The 18,313-nt window shown below is 37.7% G+C and overlaps 2 protein-coding genes across 6 annotated transcripts; one reads left to right on the top strand and one right to left on the bottom strand.

The window, feature by feature from the left end:
* The first annotated feature begins 63 nt into the window (after positions 1-63).
* Positions 64-12,653, top strand: LOC116303025 (anoctamin-7). 4 transcript variants are annotated; one of them, XM_031712477.2, is made up of 28 exons: positions 64-321; positions 4,337-4,390; positions 5,267-5,317; positions 5,581-5,647; positions 5,822-5,931; positions 6,064-6,171; positions 6,313-6,449; positions 6,617-6,674; positions 6,951-7,005; positions 7,083-7,138; positions 7,234-7,308; positions 7,405-7,469; positions 7,559-7,602; positions 8,212-8,308; positions 8,471-8,579; positions 8,655-8,715; positions 8,787-8,869; positions 8,995-9,291; positions 9,587-9,623; positions 9,700-9,811; positions 9,960-10,014; positions 10,255-10,352; positions 10,427-10,551; positions 10,626-10,831; positions 10,926-11,065; positions 11,151-11,241; positions 11,323-11,473; positions 11,874-12,653. In XM_031712477.2, exons 1-28 carry the CDS (start codon positions 283-285, stop codon positions 11,888-11,890), a joined length of 2,598 nt encoding a protein of 865 aa, XP_031568337.1. In that variant the 5' UTR covers positions 64-282; the 3' UTR covers positions 11,891-12,653. The 4 variants fall into 4 exon arrangements, with proteins under 4 accessions (XP_031568337.1, XP_031568329.1, XP_031568352.1 ...); XM_031712469.2 differs by having other exon boundaries at positions 11,323-12,653; XM_031712492.2 differs by lacking the exons at positions 4,337-4,390; positions 5,267-5,317 and having other exon boundaries at positions 11,323-12,653.
* A 587-nt stretch (positions 12,654-13,240) lies between these two features.
* LOC116302974 (uncharacterized) lies at positions 13,241-18,209 on the bottom strand. 2 transcript variants are annotated; one of them, XM_089029728.1, is made up of 3 exons: positions 18,064-18,209; positions 14,056-15,646; positions 13,241-13,939 (listed from the first exon to the last, which is right to left on the bottom strand). In XM_089029728.1, exons 2-3 carry the CDS (start codon positions 15,616-15,618, stop codon positions 13,310-13,312), a joined length of 2,193 nt encoding a protein of 730 aa, XP_088885854.1. In that variant the 5' UTR covers positions 15,619-15,646; positions 18,064-18,209; the 3' UTR covers positions 13,241-13,309. The 2 variants fall into 2 exon arrangements, with proteins under 2 accessions (XP_088885854.1, XP_088885855.1); XM_089029729.1 differs by having other exon boundaries at positions 14,056-15,538; positions 18,064-18,180.
* Positions 18,210-18,313: the final 104 nt, after the last annotated feature.

Genomic DNA, 18,313 nt, shown 5'->3' with positions numbered 1-18,313 from the left:
CCACGCCCACATGATCTCTACCTGTCAATCAAAAGAAACAGGTGCACGAACAAGAGCACGCATGCGCAGTAGTGCATGTTGATTCGATCTCGTTTTTCCTGACGAGAAAAGAGTTCGAAGAATCACCTTGAAGTTGTTGTTGGTTGATGATCTGCATTTGCTTTCATTATCCTCAAATAAGATACTATATTACCGTGTAGTCCTGATAGATTATGAATAGCACAAGTGGAAGTTCGTTGTGGAAAGCTGATTGAGTGGAAAGCGAGCAAGAGTGCTTCAAATATGGATGACAGGAATCCACTTGCTACCAACGAAAACCTGGTATGTATGTGATTTATTTTGTGTTTATATTACTTCTAGATTATTGGATTTGATTTTTGCTGTAAGTATTTTGTAGGTCTATGTGCTGTATTTAGTCGTAGCGAAGAGTATTTACATTGCCGAGATTGAATATTATGAATAAGTTCAAATCTAAGATATTTCTGCTTGGATGATTCAACAAAAACACGAATTTGTCAGTAGTATTTCATCAGTTTTTTACCCGATATAGATTCAGATTTTCGGAAAGAATGCTAGTGGGCCACTGATGTTTCATAGGGAAGCCAGTATTCTAGTCCTGCTGAGCCAAGAGAATATTTTATTTGTCGAATTATAAGTTTGATCGTTCGAAGATCACCGTCGTCGTGATCGTGTGATCATGGCTTTTCCTTCTTCAATCAATTCATAATAATCCATCGTCTTCAAAGGAATGTTCTAATTTTGGTCGAGCGTAATTCGTTCAAATGCTGGTAAATTTTCTTCGACCAAAGATTAAAGCAGACTCAATGTTGTGCATTAAAAATGGATGATAATCGACATGCAGATCGCGTCTCTTCATCCCAGTATACTTCAGTAATAAAGACATTTTGCTCTCTTTATTATCATGCATTCGTTTTTTCTTCTTTTTTCCCCGACCAGACACATGATATAGATATATAGAGAACTACACTTTTCATAAACTGACATTAGATTCTACCTTTTACTAGCGAATAAGCCTTCCTTGTGGGATATTTTATTAGTAATATTTGATGTGTTCTACTGCAGTTGGTCGATGGTGTTTGGTTGGGTGTTGACAACACAGGTTTGGCTTTATGCGTTGGCGTTAGGAATAGCTAACCGATCGACGGTGAATATCAACGCCAAACGTTTCACTAATCATCGCAATAAGCGTTAATGTTTTTGTAAAAATATTCTTCTTGCATTTTGATTTTAAGTGCCTGAATTCCTTGACAAGAAACCATAACGATATCAATCCATGCAGAAGAGATTTCACACCTTTTTATTTTCCCTGTAAGAAAATTATTTTAAACCTTCATTGATCATAGAGGTAGAATTTTCCCTTGTATTAAGACGCAAGAAAAACATTTCCTTCACTCAAAAATTATCGCTCTATTCGTTAATTGAAATGCAACTATGGGGACGATAATTTCAATGAAATATTTGCTATTAGTGGCTAAAAATTTTGCAAAATAAATGGGATTGAATTTGTATTCATTGCAGCTTAAATTAATTGCAAAAATCTTGAAGGATGAATGAAAAATCTGACAAATAAAGGGAAACTTTTTTTGGAAATCGTAAAAGTTTAAATGGTCATTATTATTCATGAACGGATGGATGGCTTTAAAGCTGATTTACATATGACAATAATAAATCATACATTACGTTCAAGATATGCATGGTTGCTATTGGTGACATTACACTGCTATACATAGCTTAAAAACAGAAATTTAAAGAATTTTAATTAGTTTTTTTACAATATATATAAGTAATCTTATTTTGTTTCAATATACCTTTCCTTGGCTCAATTCTCGTGTATAAAAAGTATTTTTAGAGAGATCAGTAAGACTGCCAGTGGTGTAATCATTAGTTCCTCTTAATTGTTCATTCAACAATAACGGCAGAACAAGGGTCAGGAATTTGATAACTGTGTTCTTATCCTTTTCCTGGCTCTTATTCCTTTAATTTATTTTACAATAGAAAACTTTGATATGTTCAAAGACTATTAAAAGAAATTATGAGCTTGTATAACATAATCCATTATGTAAGGCTATAGTGCATTCCACTAGGACAGAAGGAAGGAAGGAAGGAATAATGCAATATTTTTGTCTATTCTAATATTTGACTAATTTGTGTGTTTGTGTGAATCAGAAGAACTACAGGCAGATGTGTTGGAAGTGATTCTGAAAAGGATTCTGTAATTAATCTTTTATATAGTTTTATTTATGTTATATAAAGCCTTAGTCCAGCTAGAACACCCACACCTGGTATAGTCCTTTGACTGCATGCAGATGGCTTCTAGATGTCTAGCATAGTATCATATCCATTACAAATGCTGTTAACTATTCATGCGATATGTTAAAATACTAGAAGAAAAAAAGATAGCATTTTCTACTAGATTCAATAGTTATTATCAAAGGCTTAAGGAAAATCTAAGGAGTCAGGGGCTATATAATTGACAATGGATATTGTTTTTAATCATTAACCAAGAGTGATTTCTGATTTCACGACTAAAATCTTTACAGATAAGAGTGAGTAGACAAAGAAAAAAGACCTATTATATAAAGGATCTGTGTTGTAATCTCTGTGATGTAAGCACAAAACATACAAACAATCACCCTTGAACAATAAACTACTGAACCGTATCACAAGAAACAATAGAATAAGCAGGTGACATTATTATAGCTAAATATACATGTATGGTTATTCTTTCAAATCTATCAAGGTACAAACCTCATATTGTCAGCTAGGTTTACAGGTACCAGCCTGTCAGTGTTAAGTCTCACTTGACAGTTATCAAAATCAATCAGAATTAATTTTTACTAGTTTGTTTGTTCTCTAATATCTTTTTAGTCAAAGGTATCATATTAAAAAATGAAAAAAATCACATTTAACTGGAGGCTGGATGTATTTGGATTTGTTTAGAGTTATGTGATGTACCTGCCAAATGCCAAGCAGTGTTTACATTAGTTCCGTCTTGATATATAGCTAGTTATTCAAGCAGTCAAGGGATAAGGAACAAGTTTTAATGAAGGTTTAAAATGATCTTTATGCTCTGCTAAATACACTTATCAAGTCGAAAATAATCATGTCGGAAGAAAGTGACAAATCCTATACCAAGGAAGGGGAAACTCATGTTGACATTGATCCAGAATCTGTCAAAAATGAGGGAAAAGATTCAAAACAGGTACCACAAATTAAGTCAAGTAAATATGCCATCATTAATATATTGTGGGGTCATTCCTTGTACGATTTACCTCTTTACTTACCTCTTGTATTATCGTGCAGCTGTCACATCACAATCATTATTATTATTTTTTTGATAAGTTAGATGAAGTGTCACTTCTTGTTGGTTCATAACTTGATTTGAGATCAAACATCATATGTAACTATTGTTCCTTTATTATCTTTGAGGTCTTTACTGATGTGGAAATTTGGACACAGGAATTATTATAATTATCTAGTTATTATATAATTATAGTATAAATAGTTCAAATTGTGTACTTTAGTTTAGATTAAGCATTTATTCTTACATGGAATTTGTTATTTACTTTAACTCCCTGATATATGACTATTATCCTTTTAGTTTACCGTCAAGACTTTAAAAAATTAGACATACAATCATGTTGCAACATTCTCTTTAATGGCCTTTCTTGACAGATGGTCTTTAGGCTGTTTTTGTTCACCACATACATTTTTGTGAGGTACATGGATACATGAATGTGACTAAGTATATCATTATGATATTTGGTAGACTAGGGCAGGGATGATTTATCAAAGAGTAGACATTAACACATTGCAGTTTGAATTTCACATTTTGGTTCTCTTCAAATAAACAGAATTATATTTTTTAAATGAATGAAAAGCTCTATTGATGATAACTAGAAAGAGGAATTACGATATCTGTCAAATTACTTTTAATTAATTTGTATGTACACAGATCTCTTTTCTTTCTTAATCTATACTTGCAGTCATTGCCATGCATGCTTTTCTCATTCAATTCTCATCTAATATCATATTATGTCAACGAGCATCTTACAAATGCATTTCAGACTGTTATCAAAAATGATTCCAAGCAGTTGCTATAATTATTCTAAATCAGACAAATATTTGAGAACTCCTTTCAGATCATTATTCTTAATGCATCCTGTCTGCAATGCCATAGTTGAACTCCTATATTATTTCTATTAGATGCAGTGTTACTCTTACATCTATAACTGGAAATGCTATATCTGTCAGTCTATTACTCTCTTTTCTCAACATGTATCATCTAATCCATTTTCTCTTTCATTTTGTGTAGGAAATGGCTTCTTATAATACTTTTGATCCAACTTACAATGATGCCATGTACAAGGTGTTGTGGTCTTTTCTTAAATGGAGTGTTGAGTGTTTAAAGTGCACTTTATCCTTACTGCTTGTCACAGATCACAGTACACATTATCATTCTGCATGTATGCATTAATGTGCTACTGACACAAATTTCATCATTACAACACAGTAGTATGCACAATACAGGCACTCTCTGAACTAATATATCTTTATAATCACCTGCACCTTAAAACTGGCAAACATGCCATGTATCTAACACAATTACTTTTAAGATACTGTGCACCGAGCTAACCTGTATACTAGTGTGATGCCTGCATGATTGTACTGCTAAGATTCTGTGCACTGAACTAACCTGTATACTAGTGGGATATATGCCTGCATGATTGTTCTGCTAAGATTCTGTGCACTGGGCTAACCTGTATACTAGTGTGATACATGCCTGCATGATTGTACTGCTAAGATTCTGTGCACTGGGCTAACCTGTATACTAGTGTGATACATGCCTGCATGATTGTACTGCTAAGATTCTGTGGTCTGAGCTAACCTGCATACTAGTGTAATGCCTGTATGATTGTACTGCTAAGATTCTGTGGTCTGAGCTAACCTGCATACTATAGTGTAATGCCTGTATGATTGTACTGCTAAGATTCTGTGCACTGAGCTAACCTGTATACTAGTGTAATGCAATTAACACCTAATAGGTCATTGCACATCATTCATTACCTGCATGAACAAAAACCTAAAAAAGCTTTTCTGCAATACCAAATATTAAACTGCATGATGCTAGAGACTTGCTTATAGCTAAATAGCACTGCTTTTGTGTGACAACTCATTTTGCATTAATGCTGATTGTTCTTTCTGGAGAGCTACTCTATCTTATTCTTGATCTTTGTCTTGTTAGGATGGTTACAATCAAGCATATGATGATGATCCTGATTATTATGGTGGATCTGTTAGTATCTTCATTGATCACTGTACTATATGATGCATATCGATCAGTAATAAAAGAAGTTCACAGCTGTTTATTTTAAGCCTAACAAAGAAACCAAACCATATCAGACTTTGTTATGAATGAACTCTCATTAACTTATAGCTCCTTAAACAACGGTCAGCTCATTTACATTATATAAGATACATACTAGATATTTAGGGTGCTTTACAAACAGATAAGGTGGGATTTAGCTCCAACCATAATTATTGTCTTGTTCAATTCAGGCCATTGATGATGAGGATATGAGTGGAGAAAGAGGATGTTACTTTCGCGATGGAAAAAGGCAAATTGGTATGTAAGTTTATAAGCCTTTTAACATTACCATACTCTGTCTTATACTACTAGGTGTCTCCATTGTAATAAATGACCAGCAAATAATGCATAGACAATCATGTTCAGTTCAATAGCAAAGATTAGTGCAGGAAATCATTTAATGTAACTGTGAGAATGTTTTGTGTTTTCTAGATTACGTACTGGTTTATGAGGATGATGGAAAAGACCCAGCTCCACAGGACTTAGAAAAAAGGAGGAAATTCCTAGAAAACTTGGAAAAATCACAACTTGAATTTGAAGAGGTATTTTAATAAGACGTCTACCTTTTATCAGGACTCCTGTTGATGTCAGTGACATTTGAAACTGTAAGGGCTACCCTGTTTAAATAAAGGTGTAATTCATCCATCTAAGTTAGAAAATATATTTTCTAACAGGAAATCACTCAAGACAAGAAGGTCAAACTCCACTTCATCAAAATCCATGTCCCTTGGGAAGTTCTCCTGTTCTATGCAGAGGAGCTGAGTTTTAGAGCTCCTCTTGAGGTAAGAGCTCTCTACATGATAATTATCTTTGAGTTCCATCCTTAGACAGAGATGTGTAAGAGTATTTGGATCTTGTATCTCTTCACTTATCTTGCCTAGTTTATAGTACAACAGCTTTGATTTACATTATTCTTCTTCTAGGTGCGCACAACAAGGAAGATCAACTGGTCGGAACGTATGCTTGAAAAGTTTCGTCTACCCAACATATTTAAGGAGGAAGTTCCAAACCCACCACCAGATTTATTTACTTGTGTATTCCAAGCAAACAAGCTTAACAAGTATGTTCATCATCTTCACTTAGCTTGTTATGATGACTTGTGTGTGTGATAAAGCATATGAGACTAGTAACAACATGCAAGCATTTATGACACACTTTCAAAATTCTTGGAAAGAAATCTTTAAGAAATATTCACATGATTAATGAGTCCTGTAACAATGTTTGTAGGTTCATTGGTAGTGACAATCCAGATACTTACTTTACTGATGTCGAAAGAGTCAGAGTGGTAAGATTCAATAAGCCTTTTCATAGTTTAAGAATCGATTCCACTGCGCATGCAATTTTTTCCCGAATTTCTCACCTTCTTTTGTTTAATTAAGAACAAAAGAAGGTTTAGACAAAAGAAGGTGAGAAATTCGGGATAAAATCGCATGTGCAGTGGAATCGATTCTTAAACTATGAAAAGGCTTATTATTATTTATTAAATTTTTCAGTAGGAATAATACAGTATGAAATATAAATATTTCTTTTAGACATAAAACTTACAGAGTTGTTTATGTAGGTTTATGAAATCTTGGAGACAGCACCGTATGGAAAGAGACAGAGAGGAGAAATAGGTGAATAATATAAAAACAGGTTACAAGATGGGTGGTATCAAGGAAATCAAAATACTAAATGATCTTTGATATCGTAGGAATTGAACGTCTTGTTGAAGAAGGTGTTTTTAAGGCTGGCTATCCTCTGCATGTGGTATGTTACTCCACTGTAACATGATTCTTTTCATATTGACCTTTATCATCCTCTTCTCACTCTATTTATGTCCGTCTGTCTGTTTGTCTATGCAGGGTCCAGCAGAATTACCCAAAGAGTTCCATGAAGGCCCCCATGGCCCTGAGGAAATCAAGTTGAACAAAAGACAGGTAAATCTCGTTCATCTGTGCAGGTCAATGACTTACAGTACCATATTGGTAATGTGTGGAGATGAGAGATATTCTCACTACTGAACTGTTCTTTAGGTTCTCAAAGAATACTGGGCACGCTGGGGCAAGTGGTACAAGTACCAGCCCCTTGATCACATCCGGTAAGAACATTATCACAAGACATTGTTCAGCCATTCTTTATTTTATTTCATGTAGTACCATATCTTATGCTAAACAAACTATTTTCCAGTGACTATTTTGGAGAGAAGATTGGCATCTACTTTGCTTGGCTAGGTATGAATATAGAACAATGTTACGGACTGTAAGGCACCCGGGGGGTACTACTAACCCAACTTGGGTAGGGGTGTGCCGCCAGGACCTTAAAACCCTGACCCTATCCCAGACCTAAGATTTCGATTTTACATACCCTACCCCAGACTAAAACTAAGAATTGTACACCCTATCCCAGACTAAAAGACGGAAAAGACGGCTTATATTCAATAGATTGTAATCAATATTTACTAACAGTTTTCATTGTTTTTGTGCCGTCAGAAAGCGTAGTCTATTCGCCAGACAAAAACGACCAAATCGTTATTAATCCTATCCCAGGCTAAAACGACCAAATCTTAACCCTATCCCAGACAAAAATGATACCCTATCCCAGACAAAATGTCAAAAAATGATACCCTACCCCAGACCCAAAAGCCCAAAAACCATACCCTATAGGGCGGCACATACCCGTATAGCAAATATAGGGGAGTACCTCCCCCCCCCCCGGGGTAAGGCACCATAAATCTATGTTGGTCTTATCTTTTCTCATGGCTATACTGGTTCACATTTTACCTTGCTGTTGTAGTCTTATATTGTGTGTAGTCTATAATACACAACATGTGTGATCTACAGGTCAATACACAGCTTGGCTCATCATGCCATCCTTCATTGGTCTCTTGGTATTTCTGTATGGAGTTGCTACAGTCAGCAGTGCAGACAATAGACCAGCGTAAGTCAACATGTAAAATATTCAGTGAATGTATTAAGTTCCTTTCACAGTCTAGCCTATGGGGGTAGGAGGACAGGAGGGGACAGGGGGGCAGGGTTGGTGGGGATGAGACTATAGGATTTAAAGCAATTTTCTCGGATTAACTAATATAGCTGTTTTTAGTCTTGAGGTTTGTGAGAACCCAGAGTGGACATTCAAGATGTGTCCTCTGTGTGACGAGTCTCTTGGTTGTGCTTATTGGGATCTCAAGATAAGTTGTGGATCAGGCAAGGTACAATAAAACAAACTTCCCTTGAAAGTCATACTTTTTTGAATGCATCATTGATTGTGAGTGTTTCCATGATAGGTTGCCTACATGTTTGATAATGCTGCTACCGTGGTCTACGCTATATTTGTCTCTTTCTGGGGTAAGAAACTCCTTGATTTTATGTCAGACATTACTTGGAATTATGACTAACATGTGGTTTTGTATGAACAGCCTGCTTCTTCTTGGAGTATTGGAAAAGAAAGGAGATAACTCTAGCCTACCACTGGGATGTGCTGGAGTACGAAGAGGAAGTGGTACGTATGACACACTGTACTAATACTTTCACTATTCAACTATTCACTTGACGTAGAATGATTGTGACAGACGTAGCTACAGTTGAAGAAATGCGTAATGATTGGCTGTGACGTTTATTCCATAGGAACGACCACGACCAACGTTTGCAGCACTCGCGCCCACAGTAGAAAGAAACCCAGTGACGGGAATTCTCGAACCGCACTTTCCTGATGAAAAACGTAAACCGCGTTTACTGTCGGGTATAGCGATTGTCATCACTATGGTTTCTCTAGTGTTGGTGTTTATGGTTGGTGTTATTGTCTACAAACTGTTAGTGTACAGACCGTTAGCAAGAAACAAGTCCACCAGAAAATATGCCTTGCAGATTGCTAACTCTACTGGTGCTTTTGTTAACTTGACCATTATCATGATATTGAGTAGGGTAAGAAAAGGTCTTCTGAACTTCATTGTCCATTTGATCAAGAACTTGAAAATGTTGCGCGCAAAGAGATTTTAGTGGGATGTGTTGACTAAATTATGCATTGATGGTCTCGACTCTACCACACCGTGAACAGCGGTTACACCAAAATACAACATTGCCAGCAATGCCGGTTATGTTCACGCTATGAAACTTGTTGACCCAACAGTTGTAGATTTGTGATCCAGTAAACGCAGTATTGCTGGCAACAGTGCTACGGTCCTGACTCAATACTGATGTACTAACGTATGTCTTTCAGGTGTATGAAAGGGTTGCTTTGGCTTTGACACACTGGGGTGAGTAAAGCGATAGCACTTTTAGCCATTCAGTTTTTTCAAATACATTGAAATACCTAATGATTTATTTTATTAGAAATGCATCGAACACAGACAGAATATGAGGATAACTTGACTTTCAAGGTGTTTGTCTTCCAGTTCGTCAACTTTTACTCTTCTATTTTCTACATTGCTTTCTTCAAGGGAAAGTAAGTACAGAAACCAAGTACTAATTCTTCGTTCGTTTTATTAATTTAGTTTTGAATTATTATGTTGTATGGTGTTTTTCTTCATAAGCTTCAGTATCATATACATGTAGTTTTTCTGAGAGTAAATGTCGGTTGTCATATTTTCCAGGCTTGTAGGATATCCTGGGCATTACAGACGTCTGTTTGGTCTTCGTCAAGAGGAGGTTAGTAAGACTGCTAATTAGACCTCTCACCCTCATGGTCTACGAGTCAAAAGCACATAAGGCCAAAGTCTAAACCTACTCAGTCATCGGTCAAATACATGGATACAAAACATTGAAATTAGGTTGAAACCCGTCACTTTCCGGTACTAGTGCTCTAACACTAATAGATCACTACTGAGCACAGCCAATCAGAGCGCTGGATTTGAAATAGACCATTAAAGTATGTTATTCCATTTACAGTGCAGTCCAGGTGGATGTTTAATGGAGTTAGCACAGCAACTCGTCATCATCATGGTCGGCAAACAGATGATCAACAACGTGCAAGAAATTGCTATTCCGTAAGTAACACAAGCAAAGCTTGTTTTTGTGTGAATGGGTTATCTTACCTGCATGTTTGCACCATGTTCTACAGCATGATCAAGGGTTACCTCAAGAGGAAAAAACGAGGAACAACGAAAGGAGAGATCAAACCACGATGGGAACTGGACTATGAATTGGTGGAAAATGAGGGATTGTTCCAAGAATATCTTGAAATGGGTGAGTCCAGTGGAGGTATTCTAATGCATCACTCTATCTCACATCTTACATATACTGTCATTCTCTTACTACAGTTTTACAGTTTGGTTTCATTACCATTTTTGTCGCTGCTTTCCCCTTGGCTCCATTCTTTGCTTTGGCTAACAACATCTTTGAAATCCGTATCGACTCGGACAAGTTCGTATGTGAAGTTCGGCGCCCGATTGCAGACCGAGCACAGGATCTTGGTATTTGGTTTGATATCTTGGACAGTGTGGCGAAAATAGCTGTGATAAGCAATGTAAGTGCTTCAGTAGGCTAGGCAACCCATTCAACTTCAGGTAAAAGTGACAAGCAGGCATGTAGGTTAATGATTAAATACTTGTTTGTTGCAGGCTTTCTTGATAGCATTCACATCAACGTTCTTACCAAAGATGCTGTATCGGTACACGGTATCTGAGGACGGTTCGTTAAGAGGTTTTACCAACTACTCTCTGGCATGGTCTCCTGCAAACACTACACACGAGCCTTGCAGGTAACTGATGTATCCATAGTAACCATTTCACCTTGGTATCCATGTCGTGTTTTCCAGTATGACATGAATGTTATTGCTTATTTAGGTATCAGGAATACAGAGACCCTGAAGGCCACTTTACTAAATTCTATTGGCATCTTCTTGCTCTGCGGCTCGGATTTGTCATTCTCTTCGAGGTAATAATCGAGACTACATGTAAATCGTGTTTTCATATTTGTGTTTTATTGTTAATGCATTGGAATATCGTTGGTCAACAGCACTTCGTGTTCTTTGTGATGCGTTTGATCGACATGATGGTACCTGATGTTCCTCAAGCATTGGAGATTATTATCAAACGAGAAGCCTACCTTGCCAAACAAGCTTTGGCTGATCACCACAGCCTTGGAGGCGGATCTGGCGGTGAAAGTGGTGAGGAATTGGAAGAAGACAGTATGCCCTAGAGTCATGATTAGTTCATGCGCGATAAAACACACATTAATTGAGTGATCGCTCACTCGATCGTTGGTTCTAAATAAGGGGTGTAGTTACCGTTTAATTCTAGCAAAAGAAACGCACTTTGCACTTGATTGAACTTTTTAAGCCATATCCATAGGATGTAAGATTGAATGATAGAAATACTTGATTCACGTGAAAGGGTGTGTGTGTGCGTGTGCCGTGAATGACAGCAATCAAGCTTACTTATTGTGGTGTAACATTTGTTGATTTATTTTGTACTTTTTGTATATTTTATATTTTTTTGTGTTTTCGTTCTGTTTATATTTTGATTTAATGTTTTTTTTTTTGTTTTTTTTTTGACGTGTTATTGTAGTGCCTGAGGTATGGTGAGTCAATAATGCATGCTTGACGACCTAACATGATGATGATGATGATGATGATGATCACTCATGGATGATGAAAGTAACACGTGGTTCTTCCTCTGTGACTGACGTAACTCATGTAACATCACGTAACATAACCAGTAAAACCGCATATGGGTTGAATATGACATGGGGCGGTACAATATAGAACGATAGAATCAAATACACTAACCAATGAGGTTTACTTCATCTAAAAAAGGTTTTCAATGGGAAAGTGTTCCATTTTCTTATAGTGTGTTCATGTTTGTTATATTTTTTTCTTTTTTCTTTTTTTCTTTATACGAATTGTCGTTATTATGTTTTTACTTCACTTTCATGGACGACTGGATTTCATTATTTACAACACTTTCCTATCCGGATTTTTAATGGTACAAATATATTACAAACAAATAAGAATATTTAATACTTTATTTGGTGCACTGCAAAAATCGTTCAATTATTTGAGCTTTTCATTATTCGCACTAATAGATTAAATTTTAAAAATCAAAATTTACAGTATTCTAAGAGGTTTAATGGATATCTAGACTTGCTGCAATGTAAGGGAATTAGACAATGAAATTTATTCAATAGAAGATATGCATTACTTGGCCCTGGATGGCCTGGTTTGGTGCTAGGGATATTTAACGTTTATTTATTGGACTTATAAAGCCTTTTTAATTAAGAATCAATTATTAATGTATTATTTATTATTGAATTTTATCATGACGCGGTATTAAAGGTTGTTAAATCTACTTGAGGAGCATTCTTGTTTTGTCTCAGGTAATTCCGCTCAAGGTACATTCCATCCACGTTGTAACAGTATATTGCCCTGATGAGATGATTGTCAACACACCTTCCCTGTCAGGAGTGGGGGGGGGGGGGGGAGAGGGGGGAGAATAAGGTATTAATGGTGAGGGACACGTGATTGATAAAAGGGATAACTGATAAGTATATTGTACTCAAATCTAGTACAACTTTAGTTAACACGTGACATGACTCGTTTATAGCTGACGTGATTCCGACCTTCACATTATTGGTTGTTGGCTGTGGTATATAGCAAATATACTACAAATACTTCAGTTTCGAGTTCTCTTTGCTCAGCCTCAGTTGTACGTTAAAATATTTAACCATTCATCCAAACCCCGTGGCATTTTAATCAACACGTATTGTAGTACGTACATTCCTTACTATACAATGGACCTTAATGAAAAAAAAGAACACATTTGTACACAATCGAGGCTAAGACTGAGCAAAGACGAACTGGAAATGGGAGTATAGCAATAGCAAACAAAATCAAGAATCTGAAAAGAAAAACTGACCACTAAAGACGACAAATCACTAACAGTCTTTAATAAATATTTATTGCTTTGTGTTTTTCAATACAGGAGTTTCCCTCGCCTGCGTATGGTCATCCTCTAGTTGTGAATGACCAAACATCACCCCTATAGATCTCTTGTTCAGAGATCTCTGCATCCACTCTCCAGTAATACTTACTCTCAGCTTTCAGTTTCTCCTTCAGAAAGTAAACATTAGCGTCATCTTGGATCGTCGCTTTGTATTCAGGATCTTTCACTGAGGCTTTCGTAACCTTGGTCAGGTTTTGGCCAAAGTAAACGTGGTGGGACCGAGCACCAAGTGCATTTAGCCACATCAAAGCATTCCGGTTTGGTTTGACTGTGGTACTGGAGTCGAGGGGTACTGGTGTGCTGGTTTTGTACGACTGTCTGCCTGGTATCCAATAAATGGTCGAGCTTGGATCAAACTTGTAAGGGCCTACATTCTTAGGGATGTACTTGGAGTTTACGCTGGGACGGAAGTCCCAATTGTCTGCATCCATGAGTTGCCCACGTACCTTGCCAATGATGTTATCTTTAACCACTCGACCAGCCAAGGGGTACTTCTTCCTCTTGTGTTTTCCTCCGTTTGCAGTAGTTGCCGCGTTATACATGACAACAGTTTCATTGTTGATAGCCACAGGATTAGAACGTACATATCTCAGCACGCAGAGTACACAACCGTTGCCTTGGCGATCTCCTCCCTAAATTAAACATAGCAACATCTATTAGAATATTCAAACCGCGTAATAGATCCCTTGCACGTAACGTCAAAGCAGCTCAATTTGGAGTACAAAACAAAAGTCAAAACTGTACGTACCTTGTCAACGTACTTGTCGAAAGCTAAATTGTTGTACACTTTCTGATAATCCCCTTTGATCATCAATGCACTAATGTTCCATGCAACGTTCTGCAACATGCTACCATGTTCCCCGATTCTTGGTGGTTGACCATCAAAACGCAGTGCATATTTAGGACTGTCATGAATCCAGTTTTGTTTGAGAACCGCACCTGTTTGACCATGCACCTGTACCTGAACATGGCTACCATCATTCTGTATTTTACCCCAGCACTGATGGTGGAAGTGATTCAGAAGTACAAGAGAGTTTGGAGCGGCGATCCTGTATCCCGCACTAGCACCGTTATATCGCACTGTGTTTCTGATGAACCTGTCACCGATGCTTTTGGACACGATCGTTCCCAGTCCTCCCATTGCAGTTTTCATCATTGCACCAGACCAATCGTTCCTTTCAAAGAGATTGTTTTGCAGGGTGACGTTGATACCGGTGTATTGGAGGGCGGCGCCGTCTGTTCCGTAAAACGTACAGTTGAACATCTTAAATGTTTTCATGACTTTTCCTTTTCTGCCAAGAATCTGCGTCCATTGGGGCGGATCTGTTACACCCAGCATTCGCCTGGAGTAGGACGGATAACTGAAGTTAATCGATTGGAATTCAAGTTGATCAATGTAATTAGTTTTGGAGATGACTTGTGCTTTGTATGTTGTTGCAAAGAAAGTCATATTGGCAAGGATCATGTTATGACAGTCTGATATCTGGAAGGCATAGATTTGGTTTTTTCCTCGTACGACTTTTCTTCTAGGCTTCCTTCCATCATAGTTCCACACGTACAAGGTTTTGGTTCGTTTGTCGTAATACCATTCACCAGGCTGGTCCAGTAACTCTAACTTGTCTTCCAGGAAATACTGGTTCAACTTGGGTTTGAAGTGATGATCTCCAAAGGTGTTGTGATACGTAAAAGAGTTGTGTCCCGGTACATGACTCTGTACTTTGGCCACGAATGTGTTAAAACTTCCAATGTTCAAGATAGCCATGGCTCCAGTAGCGTTGATACCACTGCCTGCCAAGTTCTTCTCACCATCATCAACCATTATATCTCGGGTGGAATTGAGTGCAGACTTAGCCCAGTACGAGTTGCTAAAAACTGTAAAGTCTGACCATAATGCATTGGGCCAACGCGCATTAGTCATCATGACGTCATTGATAAACAATTGCCAAATGTCGTTGTCAATCACAGCTTTGAAGATACGCCCCTTGTGTTTGGTCCATGTAGGCTTCAGCAGCATCGTACCATCGATGATAGGACGTTCATCTTGATACCCAGCGATGATGATGGGGTTTTCTGATGTACCGTGTTTCCCTGTGATGGTGAGGTTTTCATGGTATCGTCCACGTCGAACACGACACTCGTCTCCAGGAGCCACGATTGTGTCTACGCATTTTTTGATGGTCGAGAAGGCGTCATCTACTGATGTACCTTCGTTGCGGTCGTCACCATTTTGGCTATCGACATAAAACACGGTTGGTGACACAGTAGAAAATATACAGCATAAAAGAAGGGAAAGTGTTGCCACCAGTAGCATGATCCCACCCACCGCTGTTGTTACGAAGCTGGTGAAGAAAGAGACGACAACAAATTAAGCAAGAGCAGGCGATGGTTAAGAAATATCAGGCGTTGGTTAAGCAAGATCAGGCGATGGTTAAGCAAGAGCAGGCGATGGTTAAGAAATATCAGGCGATGGTTAAGCAAGAGCAGGCGATGCAAAGCAAGAGCAGGCGATGGTTAAGCAAGAGCAGGCGATGGTTAAGCAAGAGCAGGCAATGGTTATTGTAAGAGCAGGCGATGGTTAAGCAATATCAGGCGATGGTTAAAGTGCCTATCACCCTTTTTTTTTTACTTTTTTATATCCAAATATAAGCTATTCTAAGAAACGTGTCGAAAGAATTTTTTGATTCTGACCCTTCTTTCTATTTTTTTCGAGCGGTCAAAAGTGCGAAAATAGGCATTTCTTTGACTCTGGCCGCGTAAAATGATAACCTAGAGGACTGGGCTGTGACGTAAGAGGAGTAAGTTGGGTTTAGATGTTTCCTCATTCTCTCTAGATTTCACTGGTATTTATGACCAATTTGCCGTTTATACGCTTTCAAAAGACCTCATTTTTCTGGTTAGAGGATGTTAATTACTTCAGACTTCAAGAATGATATTATTTTTGAATTATTTTAAGAAAAAGAAAAGCAGCGAGAAGTTAAACGCAACCTAGGGAAAACCTCATATTAGGCTGTCACGCTCAGAATCAAGTGTAATAAATTAGCTTCAAAAACTTATAGATTTCACATACAGTAACTCTGAGCACTACATGTACCTACACCCTTTAAGTCATAAATTTTTTAGCATTATTCTTATTAATATCTGATGTATTTATGGATGAATATGTGAGTCCGTGCCGCGCAAAATTCTTCCAGGTCGTTTCCAAATCAGAAACATCAAATGTAAATAACAGAAACAATGAAATAACTCCAGGTAGTTCACAAAATCTTTTTCAATGTAGATGGCTTAACAGTTTTCAAAATATCTAAACATGAATTGCATTATATATTTATACTGTAGTAGTTCAGTCGAGGAACTACATGTAAGGGTGCGTGACACTTCGCATCATCAGTCTACTGTTACTCTGCAGGTCAACATGGTTTCACTTCATAGTCAAATATAATATTTTCTATTCTATCAGTTTTCTATCCTGTCTCACAGTATCTAGCCATACCTATCTTTAAAGATAAAACGATCGTCTATTGAGGGAAATTCGATAAAGGTAAGAAATCTGAAGAGCATTCTACGGTAGCAAATAATTAAAATATTGTGAATAGTAGTATTATTGTGTCAATCGTACGGGAATTTTGTCTCAACCATTCATTACAGCCCTTTTAGCAATGCACCAAATACTTCTTAAGAGTTTAATAACCACTGAAATGTTACCACAATCACCAAAACTGTTTTATTCTTTAATAAACCGGGAATAAATTCCCGATCCGGTGCGAAGACGACTGAGTTCGAGCAATGGCAAGTAAAATGTTACCTGTTATCAACTTCGGTTCCCTATAACGACTCTAGGAATTTCCAGGTAGGAATTTCTATCTATGCTGCTGTACTTTTGGTGTATTTACTAAGGTTTTGACAAGTTTTATTCCCAGCCAACGAGATAATATTTGTGATCGGGTCGGAATCACTTCACTTCAGTCACCTCGCTTGCTTTGCTAGGTTGTGTTCGCTTCACTAATATACCAGTAAATTAGGCTACGAATCTTGATGAGAACTGGAAATGGAATCTTTAGATAATTAACTTCCTCATAGAAGCCCAAGAAAGTAGTTAAAAGTCCAAGGACTTCTAAAAAAATCCAAGAAACGCAAGGACGTCTTCAGTATCCCCCCTAGTATCCCATACATTTCTTTGTAAATCAAGAAGAGCGTGTTGCTCCTTCTACGTCACTAGCCCAGTCTCCCCTTTCGCTCGGTCATATTTTGAAATCTTCCTATTTTCGCACTTTTGACCGCTCGAAAAAAATAGAAAGAAGCGTCAGAATCAAAAAATTCTTTCGACAGGTTTCTTAGAATAGCTTATATTTCGATATGAAAAAGTAAAAAAAAAAGGGTGATAGGCACTTTAAGCAAAAGCAGGCGATGGTTAAGCAAGAGCAGGCGATGGTTAAGCAAGAGCAGGCAATGGTTAAGCAAGATCAGGCGATGGTTAAGCAAAAGCAGGCGATGGTTAAGCAAGAGCAGGCGATGGTTAAGCAAGAGCAGGCGATGGTTAAGCAAGATCAGGCGATGGTTAAGCAAGATCAGGCGATGGTTAAGCAAGAGCAGGCGATGGTTAAGCAAGAGCAGGCGATGGTTAAGCAAGAGCAGGCGATGGTTAAGCAAGAGCAGGCGATGGTTAAGCAAGAGCAGGCGATGGTTAAGCAAGAGCAGGCGATGGTTAAGCAAGAGCAGGCGATGATTATTGTAAGAGATGCAAAAACTATAATCATACCCCAAGTATTCGGATGATAATGACGAGTTAGCTCGGTTAGTCCTTCTGGTGGCAGTAGATGAGGTAGAATAAAGCACAGCCTCACAAAAGAATCATGCTGATATAGAACGAGGGAGGGGCCAACAAGATATATTTGTTCCTTGAAAAGAAATGATGTAGTTGTCTTACAGCCACACAATACAAAGTAAAAACTAAACGCGTCAAAAGATCTTTTGTCTAAACTGAAGTATGTGACCACTGATTCAACAGC

The sequence above is a fragment of the Actinia tenebrosa genome, unplaced genomic scaffold (assembly GCF_029948245.1).
Source record: "Actinia tenebrosa isolate PJP-AT-01 unplaced genomic scaffold, QUT_ActTen_1.0 PGA_scaffold14__42_contigs__length_11649687, whole genome shotgun sequence".
Classification (NCBI taxonomy): domain Eukaryota; kingdom Metazoa; phylum Cnidaria; class Anthozoa; order Actiniaria; family Actiniidae; genus Actinia; species Actinia tenebrosa.
The sequence above is the reverse complement of the archived record's forward strand: the minus strand, read 5'-3'. Positions and strand labels throughout refer to the sequence as shown.